The sequence below is a fragment of the Meles meles genome, chromosome 7, assembly GCF_922984935.1.
Source record: "Meles meles chromosome 7, mMelMel3.1 paternal haplotype, whole genome shotgun sequence".
In the NCBI taxonomy this organism is placed as follows: Eukaryota; Metazoa; Chordata; class Mammalia; order Carnivora; family Mustelidae; genus Meles; species Meles meles.
Window position 1 is genome coordinate 36,286,041 of NC_060072.1, and position 13,114 is coordinate 36,299,154.

A 13,114-nucleotide genomic window follows, 5' to 3' on the forward strand; every position below is an offset into this window, starting at 1 on the left:
CTCTGCTCAGCAGGGAGCCTGCTTCCCCCTCTCTCTTTCTGCCTGCCTCTCTGCCTACTTGTGATCTCTGTCTGTCAAATAAATAAACAAAATCTTTAAAAAAGAAAGAAAAGAAAGTGTGCTTTGTGAAAATTTGAATGTATATCACCCAACTGTGAATAAGTTTTTCTGTATGTGTGGATGAGGATTAAGGATATGAGTTATTAGAATTCTATTTACAGAAGTATAGATTTTAATTTCTTTTTTTTTAGATTTTAATTTCTTAAATATGAGTTAAAGTATTACATTTCACTTACCCATCATGTTGTACAAGCTCTGTGGAGCAAACTGCCTCGGCATTTTCTGAATTGCTTCCTTGTATACACTAAGGGCATCCTAATTCAGGAAACAAAAAGAGACAAAGTACAGGGATATTCACTACAAATGATATAATAACATCCTTCCAAAATCAAAATCTTTCACTGCTATTTCTAAATGGTTCATTAAAGGAAAATAATTGAGCTGCCTTTTGATGTCATACTACCCCAATTTCATGAATGAAAATATTCAACCCAGTTAGTGAAGAAGACCATATAAAATTTTTGTTGAACAAGCAGTCAAATGTTGCCGAAGCTTATTTATTTAAATATAAATTTTCCACTTCACATAGATGATTCAGCTTAAAAAAAAAAAAAAAACTAGTAAAAATCACATTTGGAAGTTACCCATAATCATCTAAACTCTATAGTTACTTCGAGCCAGACAACCAAATAGGATCTAAACAAAACAGCAACTAATAGTCTTTTGGCTACTGAGATCTACTGAGATTATAAAATGAAATTATTTAAAAAACAGTATCTTTATCCTTATATTGCAGTCTTAATATATGGTGTAAGAGTATGGGTTTGACAGAGAGAAAGGAGGAACAATATTAAATGTTACAGAAGAAACCCATGCAGGTTTGCTTCTTGTGAGGGAAAGAGTACACATACCTCCTAGCTTCCTGTGTAACATCCCAACTCCATTACTCTTCTTCTCACCCCATTTAAAAAGATAAAATTAATTTTCATTTTATTACTATTATAAAAAGAATGAAAATAAATGGGTAGGATTAACACCAAATCACTTCCTTAATACCCGAGTGTACAAATAATGTATTTTTTTTAACACCAAACACTGGAAATTAGATAATAATAATAACTTGTCTTGGGTCATAAAATCAAACAGACTAATAAGCAAATAAGTTTGAGACACAATGCATGTTACATCCCTTTCTAGAAGAGTCACAAGTGCTCTGAGAAATTCACCGCAAAGAAATCTTAAGTTTTGTTTAGCAGAGGTTCTTTTCCAAGTGAATTTCACCATAAAACTATCTGAGTAAAAACTCGTATTAACTTCTGAAGTGATCATAGTGTCTCTGCAATGAGATCTCAGGGTGGAAAATATGGAGACTCAGACCAACAACACCAGGGAAGACAAAAGGCTGGGGTTTGGGCCTGACCTCATAGTGTCCCTGTTCATGATAGAGTTTGCCCAGGTTGTAGAGACAGCTGGTAACTGAGCTCTTATGTGCATGAGGGTCCTTTAGGTTTTCATCAGGAATCTCAGAACACTTGAGGAATGTGCGTCGAGCTTCTTCTGTCTTTCCTTGATTCATGAGAATAATACCGGTGTTTAAATATGCAGCTGAGGGGGGAAAGAAGGGGAAATATAAATGAGAAGATGTACCCTGTGACAACAATAAAGTTATTTTTATTCCAACTTAGTTTCTATGGATTAGTTTTGATTTTATGAGAAAATCAAGAAATAAATACTCAGGGAACAAATATATACAGGACCAACAATGCAGTAAGGACTACAGGTATCAATGAAAACTATGTGGGTAGTCTTTGCCCTCGAAGAGCTCAAAATATTTTCAGCTTGAACTCTAGATGAATAAAAGTTTCTTATCTTAATATAGTAAAAAATGATAAATGGATATTAAAACTTGATTAAATGGAGAGAGATGTAATTGGTAGAGGCTCATAATCTGATTGTTAAGTCTTCACAAAGAGAAATAGCATGTTTTTTTCTCTCTGAGGCTGCAAGTCACCAAGATAATTTTCGTGGATAAAGAAGGGGGGAAAAAAAGAGGTGCTTTCAAAGAACTTGAATTATTACTTACAAGCCAGGGTAGGCCTGCTTCCGATCGCCAATTTGTAATAATGTAATGCTTCCGCAAACCTGCTGTTCTCCTGTAGAAGTAACCCTCTGCATGAGGAAAATAGAAATTTGGAAAAGGACTGTATTACTACCCATAAAACCACAAATTTGTATTTTACATTTCAAAAATAAAAATGGTCAAAGGGACTGTAAAAATGCTGAGCTGGTACTATAAAAACAAATTCTTAATAGAAGGAAATGATTCCTCGGGAGAGAAAATACTGGAGAGGTATCAGCTACATTTATATTGCATTAGAAAGTATTAAGAAGTATTTTCAAAGAGCGCTGTACCCCCAGTGAACTTTTCCCTTCCCAGCAGTTTTTCTCTCCCACTGGAATGACAAACCACCTGGATTTCTTCTTGAAGCAAGCACAGTTTTTCATCAGTTCATAAAGGAAACTTGTCTAAGGCAGTGATACACACACACACATTTAAACATGAGAACATAAGGTGTCTCTCTCACTAACCACATTACTGAGGAAATACCGTGACTGCCTGAAAGGCAAAAGGTAATCTGGGTCAACAGGATAAAGAGAGTCAGAATTTAATCAGATGCCATAAAGGAACAGAGGAAAAAGATTGAAGGTTATCCACATTGTTATCTCCTTAGTTTCTGGATTCGGTCAAGTAAGTTTGAATTGTAGAACACTGGGCAAATCTCACTTCACTGTTGTGAGACAAGTTTTTGCCTCCTGACCCTCAGACCCCCCCATGGACCTCCTGCGGAAGCCCATTAGGCAGAGGCTACGGGGATTACCCATCATTCCAGACCCCACCCTTATGACCTAATCAGAATCTGTTGTAGTCATATCTATGAAAATACAGTGTCAGAGAGCTGGACTAAGTTTAGAAAGCTCTCTCAGGGGCTTTTTGGCTTATGCCTATTTTCTTGTAATCAGTGAGTATCTTATAGACATTTGGCATCTCTATGGGGCCTGAGTACTGCTCTTCTCAACCTCAAACTACAGAGTCCACTTGCCAGCTGCTGAGGCCTTTGCAAAATGAGCAGGCTCCTGATAAAAACTATCATTCTGGAGAATATTTGTATAACACTCAGCTTAGCATTTAATGGGCAGCACTGAAAATATATCGAAGAAAATAATTTCAAAATTAAAGTTTGCTCACTCGTATCATTAGCAAAGATTAACCTAGTACTTCTTCCTTTTTTTTTTTTTTTCTTTTCCTTCGCTTTTGGGGGCAGAGGTGGTGGGCAGAGAGAATCTTGAGCAGGAACCATGCCCACCTTGTGAGCCTGATATGGCTCTCGATCCCACAACTCTGAGATCAGGACATGGGCCAAAATCCAGAGTCAGACAGTAAATTGACTAAGCCACCCAGGCACCCAAACCTCACTAACTCTAATAGTTGTTTAAAAGTCACCTGAATAGATCAAATATCACTTATGTAGATATATAAATATACATTTCTATAAAAAGTTTTGAGCAACAATTTATTTAAAGATTTTATTTATTTTTCAGAGAGAGAGAAAGCAAGAACAGGCAGGCAGAGTGGCAGGCAGAGTGGCAGGCAGAGGCAGAGGGAGAAGCAGGCTCCCCACTGAGCAAGGAGTCCGATGTGGGACTCAATCCCAGGACGCTGGGATCATGACCCCCGCGGAAGGTAGCTGCTTAACTGACTGAACCATCCAGGCATCCCTTGAGCAACAATTTGTTCATGAAACTGATACGTTTTATTGCGGAGTATTCTTTTTAGCAGCTAGAAACAAAGTTTCCCGCAGTACTCAAGAGTTTGTGAAAATGTTCAATTGTCTTTAAAAGTAGGTATATAAGGACGCCTGGGTGGCTCAGTGGGTTGGAGCCTCTCCCTTCAGGTCAGGTCATGATCCCGGTGTCTTGGGATAGAGCCCCGCATCCAGCTCTCTGCTCAGCAGGGAGCCTGCTTCCTCCTCTCTCTCTGCCTGCCTCTCTGCCTACTTGTGATCTTTGTCAAATAAATAAATAAAATCTTTAATAAAATAAAATAAAACAAAAGTAGATATATACATAAAACTACTATAACACTGTATGTCAACTATACTTCAATACTAATAAAAAAAAATTAATGGAGCAAAGGGATGCAATACTCTTTGTAAAGACCTGAGTCTCTTCTTTAAAGAAAAGGTAAAACTATTAAAGAGAAAGCAGACTCACACACATTCCAAAAAAGGAAGACTTTTCTCCACAATAATAACTTTATTGATAAAACGCTAGATTTCCAGTTAACTAAGCTTATATGCATTATCTCATTTCAGAAACTTATCTACCACCTTAATTGCCTTTATCACTTTCCACTGAGATTCAGATAACAAGGATACAAGGCTAATGGTACCAGAGGAGAAATACCATCAAGGTATTTAATCCTATTTTTTTCTACCTCCTTTGGGAATCAAAATCTTTCCATGAGCCCCTTTTTATCTAATATGTTCAATCTCTTTGTCCCTTACCGTTTCCTTTGCCTTAAAAATACAAAAAGAATGTTCATGTGCCCTTTAGCACAGAAAGGAAGAAAAATCTCTATAACCTTTACTCTTTCCTATCTCCACCTCTACCATTTCTTCTTCTCAGACTCAGATTTCCTCTCAGAATAATCAACAGTATAAATGTCCAGTGACTTAAATCCCATATACGTCTTAAATCCCATTCCAGCTCTAAGTATCAACCCTCCCCAAATCATGGGCTTCTATGAATGGCCCACACAACTACAGTATTTGTTACACTGTAACTCCTCTTGTTTCCTGAAACTCTATGTCTTCTGCTTCTTGCAGACCAGTTTCCCCTAGTTCTCTTGACCTGGGACCATCCTACAGAGACTAAAAAAGTTGTCCCTTGAAGAGCATTCATACACTCCTTTATGAGAAGCTGGTGCTTCAGAGGGCTCTGTCTTCTCGTTTCTTCGTACACAGTCTCTATGTGACAACACCCATTTGTGTATAGATGGACTGTTCTCAATTCTGAAAGAGTGACTGCTCTCCGGCATCCAGATCTACTTTTGACAGCTTCCTGAGCTGCGTCAAACTCAGTGCTCGCTGAAATTTCAAAATCAACAGATCCAAAAATTGAAAACAGCATCTCCTGCTCTAGAGTAAATAAAAAGATAAACAAATAAAATAAACAAAGGAAGAAAAAAATCTCCTGAGCAATCAGGATTGTCATTTACTGCATTTACTAAAATCGGTAGCCTGGTTATCACTGCTGACCTTTAGCTCATACTCACAATTCCATGTTTTATAAAGTCCTCAAAGCCCACCGATGCTTCTTTCTATAACTCTTTATTCTGCCTCTCAAGGTTTAGCTTTATGGCTCTGTCAAAGCCCTCTGTTATCTTTTATTGTCACCTAAATAACTGCAGCAGCCCACTAATTAGTCTCCACATAATTACATTTCTAAAGGGCAAATATGCTGTTAGGCAAGACAGAATTAACATGAGGGGATGAGCACATATCTCTGACAATGTGCCTAAAGACCATAAACCTTACAAACTGATAAGTTCAGCCTCATGGGCTCCCCAACACAGATGTATTATATTCCTGTCATTTCCCAATTCAAAAAAATATATACAAAGAGAAAATGATAAATAGCATGATCACCGCACTAGACAATCCTGTCCAGCCTGCCTGACTCTTTAGAGGAACGGAGTCCCATGGAGTGACACAGCCGGCAAGTGTCCAGGATTATATATCACATGGTTCCTTGAATGTAAGAGCATCACCCCCTCCATTATCAGAATAAAGTTAACGGTGGAGCGGTCCAAGTTAGAGGGCTGCCGGGGCTGATTTCTCAGGGCTAGAGATTTTAACTAAGCATCAACTATGCCCTCATGTGCACGCTGTAAATGTGAACAAGATAGAGATGAGATGTACATGCCTGTGGGTACACAATCTATAGAGGAGACAAATAAGAAAATAAACGGTGTGGGAAATTACTCTGCTAGAGGATGGGGGACCAATGCTGACCCAGCTCACAAATGGACAACTGAAGGTTCACAGAGTCCAAGTGACACTGGCAGAGGCTTGGGATAAGCGACATGTAGCCAGTGGGAGAAAGTGTTATCGGCAACATGTTACACAGGAAGAAAAGAGGTTCAGAAAATTTACCCACTAATTCTAGGTTTTATGACTAATACGAGGCGAAGTGAGGACTGGAACACAGTTTCATTGAGAAAAAAATCCCCTGCTCTTTCTAGAACGAAAGGAGTAAAGAGAAAACAATTCCATTTGAGGTACATGCATACGAACTAGTTCTCCTTTCACTCTAGGATGCTCCGATTTTGTAAAACGCTAACTTGCATTGATGCTCTGAAAGAGAATGGAACACGGTTCCGGTAGATCAGGATGAATGTGGGTAAGTTCTAGCACTCTTAACACCCAAGCTTCTGTGACTGCCTTTTGTCACATTTACAGAACCCATTCTTTATTTACTGAAGAGAGGACAGAGGAATAGACCCCTTAACACTGAAATACTTATAGTTAACAATAACAAAAGTTAAACTTACTTGATACAGTGTGTCAAGAACATCACATAAAATTCATTTATTACTCATCACCATTATGAAGAAGGCTATTATTACTAGCCCCATTTTACGGACGATGAGCTTCAGAGAAAAGTTCAGCAACATGCCAAAGGTCACACAACTGGTGAGAAGTGTGTTATAACAGAAGGCCAGCTATCAGATTATAAAAGAGGCTACACTGTAATAAATCGTTCACACCAAAGCTTTTCTAGAACTTTAAAATTGAGGACAGGGTTTGTTTACATGCTGGTAATGTCAATAAAATCTTCTGGATTCTATGTATATTAAAAATAAAAGTACACTTTAGGGGTGCCTGGGTGGCTCAGTGGATTAAAGCCTTTGCCTTTGGCTCAGGTCATGATCCCAGGGTCCTGGGATCAAACCCCACATTGGGCTTTCTGCTCAATGGGGAGCCTGCTTCCTCCTTTCTCTCTCTCTGCCTCCCTCTCTGCCTACTTGTAATCTCTGTCAAATAAATAAATAAAATCTTTAAAAATAAATAAATAAAAATACACTTTAATATACCATCAAGCCACAATCTAATGAGAAATCATTTTATTCATATTACATGAAGTTGATTTATAATTAATGAAACTAACTCCATTAATGTAAAGTTGAAGTGACTGTTGAGAAAGAAATGGAAAAAACAAACTTACTGATCTCTGACTAATAAGTGGTGGGGTCACTTTTATACATCTGTATGTGGAGGTGGATATATTATACTATTTTTTAATAGAAGAAAATATTTAACTTTTCATATTTCTTCCCCTGTGATTTATCCTTGAGAAACAATGAAAATTAAGCACCCAGTGAAGAAGAATACAAATTGGGGAAGCAGAGAGAATAAATATTGTTTCAGTCAAAGGAAGAAAGCACATCTGGGTCTATAAAGTATTATTCATTCTAACAGTTAAATTTTAGAACATAATATTTTAAAAAAAAAGCCACACACACATAAAACAACAAAATGCCCTCCCTTTATCCTTTCAACTACTTTTAATCTGATTTTGATCACATATTCTAGGAATTACCATTGAGTATGTACAATTTTTTTTCCTCTGTGGAAGTTTTGCCCATCTTTATGCCAGTCTCCCCAACAATGCTGTCTTTACCTAAAATGTCATTTTTAAAGAATCACAATAACCTAGACACTTGATAAATGAAAACCAGTCAAATCCATGATAACAGAGGGTTGGGCTGACTTAAATGCAAATATTAAATGTAAATAGGCATACAAACGCCTAGCTAATTCTAAATATTGACAGCGATAGACAGGGAACATTTATTTAGCACCGTGTTTCTCATTCAGTGATGACTTTTGTCCTCCCCATCCTGTACCCAAGGGAATGTCGGCAATGTTTGGAGACATTTAAGTTGTCATAACTGGGTGAATTCTACTGGCATCTAAGTGGGTAGAGGCCAGGGATGCTGCTAAATATGTAAACATGTTAGAACACATAAGACAGCCCCAAAATAAAGAATTTTCTGGCCCCAAATACCAATAGTGTTTAAGTTAAGATACCACATTTTGTATCTCAAATGTACTAACAGCAACACATTTCTTCAGACCTTATCTCTATGTCCCTGCCAATCAGATAATGAACTCTGCAAAGATTATAGAAAATTACTAATCAAGCTACAAAAATCTAATTATGTTACAATAAAAACCTAATTTATCATCATTTCTACTTTATTCTTTACAAAAAGGCAAAAGGAACTGGGGCGCCTGGGTGGCTTAGTGGGGTAAGCCTCTGCCTTTGGCTCAGTACATGGTCTCAGGGTCCTGGGATTGAGCCCTGCATCAGGCCTCTGCTTAGCAGGGAGCCTGCTACCCCACCTCTGTCTCTCTGCCTGACACTCTGCCTACATGTGATCTCTCTCTGTCAAATAAATAAATAAAATCTTAAAATAAATAAATAAATAAATAAAGGGACAAGGGAGGAGCAACATGGCCAAGGAGTAGGAGACCTAAATTTCATCTGGTCCCAGGAATTCAGCTAGATAGCTATCAAACCAATCTGACCACCTACAAACTCAATAGGAGATTGAAGAGAAAAAGAGCAACAACTCTAGGAACAGAAAACCAACCACTTTTGGGAAGGTAGGATGTGTGCAGAAGTGAATCCGAGGTGATATATAGGAAGACAGAATGCAGGGGAAGAGGCTGGCTTCCGGCAAGTGGTAGAGTAGCAGAGCACAAAATTGAAACTTTAAGAAGTCTGCTCCACTGGGGGACTTCACTCCTGGCTAATTAGGGGGTGGAGACCTCACAGAGACAGTGTGGTCTCAGGACCCTCAGGTTCACAGAAAGATCAGGGGTGTCTGACTGCAGCAGAGCCCCCAGGTATCAGAGGAGGGAAGCCAGCTGTAGAGACAGAGCCAAGGCGTGGGCTCTCAGCTTGGGCATACCTTAAACCTTGATCCAAGGCACAGGTGGACCACTGCTTTTTATGTCGGGACCCCACAACTGGAAGATTGGGGAGACACCCTCCTTCCTCTTCCTAGGAGGAGTGGTGTGGAGCACACTGCAGGAATCTACTGGGTTTGGAGACTCCAAATGGGGCTATGTACCAGAGATAGAAATGCTTGGTCAGAAGCTGGGTGAGCTTGGAGTACAACTGGAGACCAGGGAGACGGAAGGGATTGACTGCTTTTCTCTGAGGGTGCACTGAGGAGTGGAGCCCTGAGCTCTTGGCTCCTACAGGATGGGTGATTGGAAAGCTGTCATCTTCATTCTCCACCAAAGCTTTACATAAAGCATTCAGGGAAGAAAAAACTACAGAGAGTAAAACCAAGTGGATTACTTAGTCTGACCCCTGGCAAGGTCAGTGCAATTCCATGTTCAGCAAAGGAATTTGGGAATCACTGTAACAGGCCACACCCCACAAGATTAACAAAAACATCCAGCCAGAACCAAGTTCACCAATCAACGAGAACTGTGGAACTCTAGAGCTAGGGGAAAGCAACAAACAGAATTCATGTTTTTTTCCCCCAGGATTCCTTAAGTCTTTCAACATTACATTTTTTAAATTTCATTTTTTTTCTTAATTCTATTTTTAAAAATTTTTCCTCTTACCTATTTTAAACTGTTTAAACTATCTTATCAATACTTTTTAAAAAAATCTTTTTAAAATTTTCATTGTTATATTCTATACCTTCATTGTATTTAACCTTATTTTTTGTATGGATATAGGTTTTTTATTCTTTAAAATTTTGGGTTAAAGTTTCTTCTAACAGATCAAAATATACCCTAAATCTAGCACATGACTTTGTTCCAGTCTCGAGCCTGATCACAATCTTTCTACTTTTTTTTCTTTTTTCAACCAATTTCTTATCTTATCAATTCCTTTTTTAGAATCTTTTTTAAAATTTTCATCTTTACATTCATATTCCATCCAATCATCAGGTTTACCCCTATTTTTCTATAAACGTAAGTTGTTCTTTTTTAAAAATTTTGGGTTGTAGCTTATTCTAACAGACAAAACACACCAAATTCAAGTATTCTATTCACCAATCTAACATATATCCATATATTCATACACACACACACACACACACAGTTTTTCCTCCTTTCTTCTCCCCACAGTTTTGGGTCTCTTGCAATTTGGTTAGTGTTTATTTTTCTGGGGCCGTTGCTACCCATTTAGTATTTTATTCTCTCATTCATCTATTCTTATCTGAATAAACTGACGAGCAGAAAAATTTCACCACAAAAAACAAACAAAGAAACAAAAAAGATCAAGAGGCAGTATCGATGGCTAAGCAATACAGAGATTAATAAGATACCAGAACTAGAATTCAGAATGACAATTATCAAGGTGCTAGCTGGGCTCAAAAAAAGCATGCAAGATACTAGAAAATCCCTTTCTGGAGAAATAAAATCCCTTTCTGGAGAAATAAAATCCCTTTCTGGAGAAATAAAAGAATTAAAATCTAACCAAGTTGAAATTAAAGAAGCTATTAACGAGGTACAATAAAAAATGGAGGCACTTACTGCTAGGATAAATGAGGCAGGAGAGAATTAGTGATACAGAAGACCAAGTGACGGAGAGTAAAGAAGCTGAGCAAAAGAGAGATAAACAACTATTGGACCACGAGTGGAGAATTTGAGAGATAAGTGATAGAATAAAATGAAACAATATTAGAATAATTGGAATCCCAGAAGAAGAACGAAAGAGAGGGCCAGAAGTTATATTGGAGCAAATTATAGTAGAGAATTTCCTTATATGGCAAAGGGAACAATCATCAAGTTCCAGGAGACATAGATAATCCCACTCAAAAATCAATAAAGATAGGTCCACACACTGTCATCTAATAGTAAAACTTACAAGACTTAGTGCAAAAAGAAAATCCCGAAAGCAGCTCAGGACAAGAGGTCTATAACATACAATGGTAGATAGATTAGAAGCGGACCTATCCACAGAACCCTGGCAGGCCAGAAAGGACTGACATGATTTATTCAGATCATTAAAAGAGAAAAACATGCAGCCAAGAATACTATATCCAGCTAAGCTATCACTGAAAATAGAAGGAGAGATAAAAATCTACCAGGACAAACAAAAACGAAAAGAACTTGCAAACACCAAACCAGCCCTACAAGAAATATTGAAAGGGGTCCTCTAAGCAAAGAGAGGCTAAAAGAAACAGATCAGAGAGGACAATCCACAATAACAGTCACCTTACAGGTAATACAATGGAACTAAATTCCTATCTTTAAAGAGTTATACTGAATGTAAATGGGCTAATTACCCCAATCAAAAGACCCAGGATATCAGAATGGATAAAAAAAAAAAAAAAACAAACAAAAAAACCCATCAATATGCTCTCTACAAGAAACTCATTTTAGACACAAAGACACCTCCAGATTTAAAGAGAGGGGGTGGAAAACAATTTACCATGCTGATGGACATCAAAAGAAACCTGGGGTGGCAATCCTTATATGAGATAAATTATATTTTAAGCCAAAAGACCATAATAGGAGATGAGGAAGGCTACTATATCATACGTAAAAGGTATGTCCAACAAGAAGATCTAACAATTTTAAATATCTATGCCCCTACCATGGGAGCAGCCAATTATACAAATCAATTAATAACAAAATCAAAGAAACATTGAAAATAATACAATAATAGTAGGGGACTATAACACCCGCTCTTCACTGAAATGGACAGATAGATCACTTAAGCAAAAGATCAGTAATGAAATAAAGGGTTTAAATAACACACTGGGGGCCAACTGGGTGGCTCAGTCGTTAAGCATCTGTCTTTGGCTCAGGTCGTAATCCCAGGGTCCTGGGATCTAGTCCTGCATCGGGCTCATTTCTCGGCAGGAAGCCTGCTTCTCCCTCTCCCACTACCCCAGCTTGTATTACCTCTCTCACAGTGTCTTTCTCTGTCAAAGAAATAAATAAAATCTTAAAAAAAAAAAAAAAAAGATGACACACTGGACCAGATGGACATCACAGATATATTCAGAACATTCCACCTCAAAACAACAGAATACACATTCTTCTCTAGTGCACATGGAACATTCTCCAGAACATATCACATATCACATCCTAGGTCACAAATCAGGTCTCAACCAGTACCAACAGACTGGTATCATTCCCTGCATATTTTCAGACGATAATGCTCTGAAGCTGCAACTCAATCACAAGATGAAAGTTGGGAGGAAATGAAATACATGGAAGCTAAAGAGCATCTTACTAAAGAATGAATGTATCAACCAGGAAATTAAGGAAGAATTTTTAAAAATCATGGAAACAAATGAAAATGAAAACACAATTGGTCAAAATCTTTGGAACACAGGAAACGTGGTCCTGAGAGGAAAGTACATAGCAATATAAACCTTTCTCAAGAAAAATGAAAGATCTCAAGTACAGAACCTACCCCTACACCTAAAGAGCAGGAGGAAGAATAGCCAAGAAAGCCTAAACCCAGTAGGAGAAGAAAAATAATAAAGAGCAGAGCAGAAATCAATGAAATAGAAACAAAAAACAATAGAACATATCAACGAAACTAGGAGCTGGATCTTTGAAAGATTTAAAAAGTTTGATAAACCCCTGGCCAGACTTATCAAAAAGAAAAGAGAAAGGACCCAAATAAATGAAATCATAAATGAAACAGGACAGATCACAACCAACACCAAAGAAATACAAACAATTTTAAGAAAATATGATGAGCAACTATACACCAGCAAATCTGACAATCTGGATGAAATGGATGCATTCCTGGGGACATACAAACTACCACAACTGAACCAGGAAGAAATAGAAAACTTGAACAGACCCATAAACAGTAAGGAGATTGAAGCAGTCATCAAACATCTCCCAACAAACAAGAGCCTAGAGCCAGACAGCTTCCCAGGGGAATTCTACCAAACATTTAAAGAATTAATACCTATTCTCCTGAAATTTTCCATAAA

At 37.8% G+C, this 13,114-nt stretch overlaps 1 protein-coding gene across 2 annotated transcripts in view; it reads right to left on the bottom strand.

Moving 5' to 3' along the window:
• Positions 1 to 13,114, bottom strand: part of TMTC2 (transmembrane O-mannosyltransferase targeting cadherins 2) — a 434,663-nt gene that overhangs the window by 159,352 nt on the left and 262,197 nt on the right. For both annotated transcript variants that reach the window (XM_046013513.1, XM_046013514.1), the window contains 3 exons: positions 2,144 to 2,229; positions 1,481 to 1,665; positions 297 to 375 (listed from right to left, as the gene is read on the bottom strand). In XM_046013513.1, the coding sequence (XP_045869469.1) occupies positions 297 to 375; positions 1,481 to 1,665; positions 2,144 to 2,229 (350 nt within the window). The remainder of the gene's footprint in view (positions 1 to 296; positions 376 to 1,480; positions 1,666 to 2,143; positions 2,230 to 13,114) is intronic.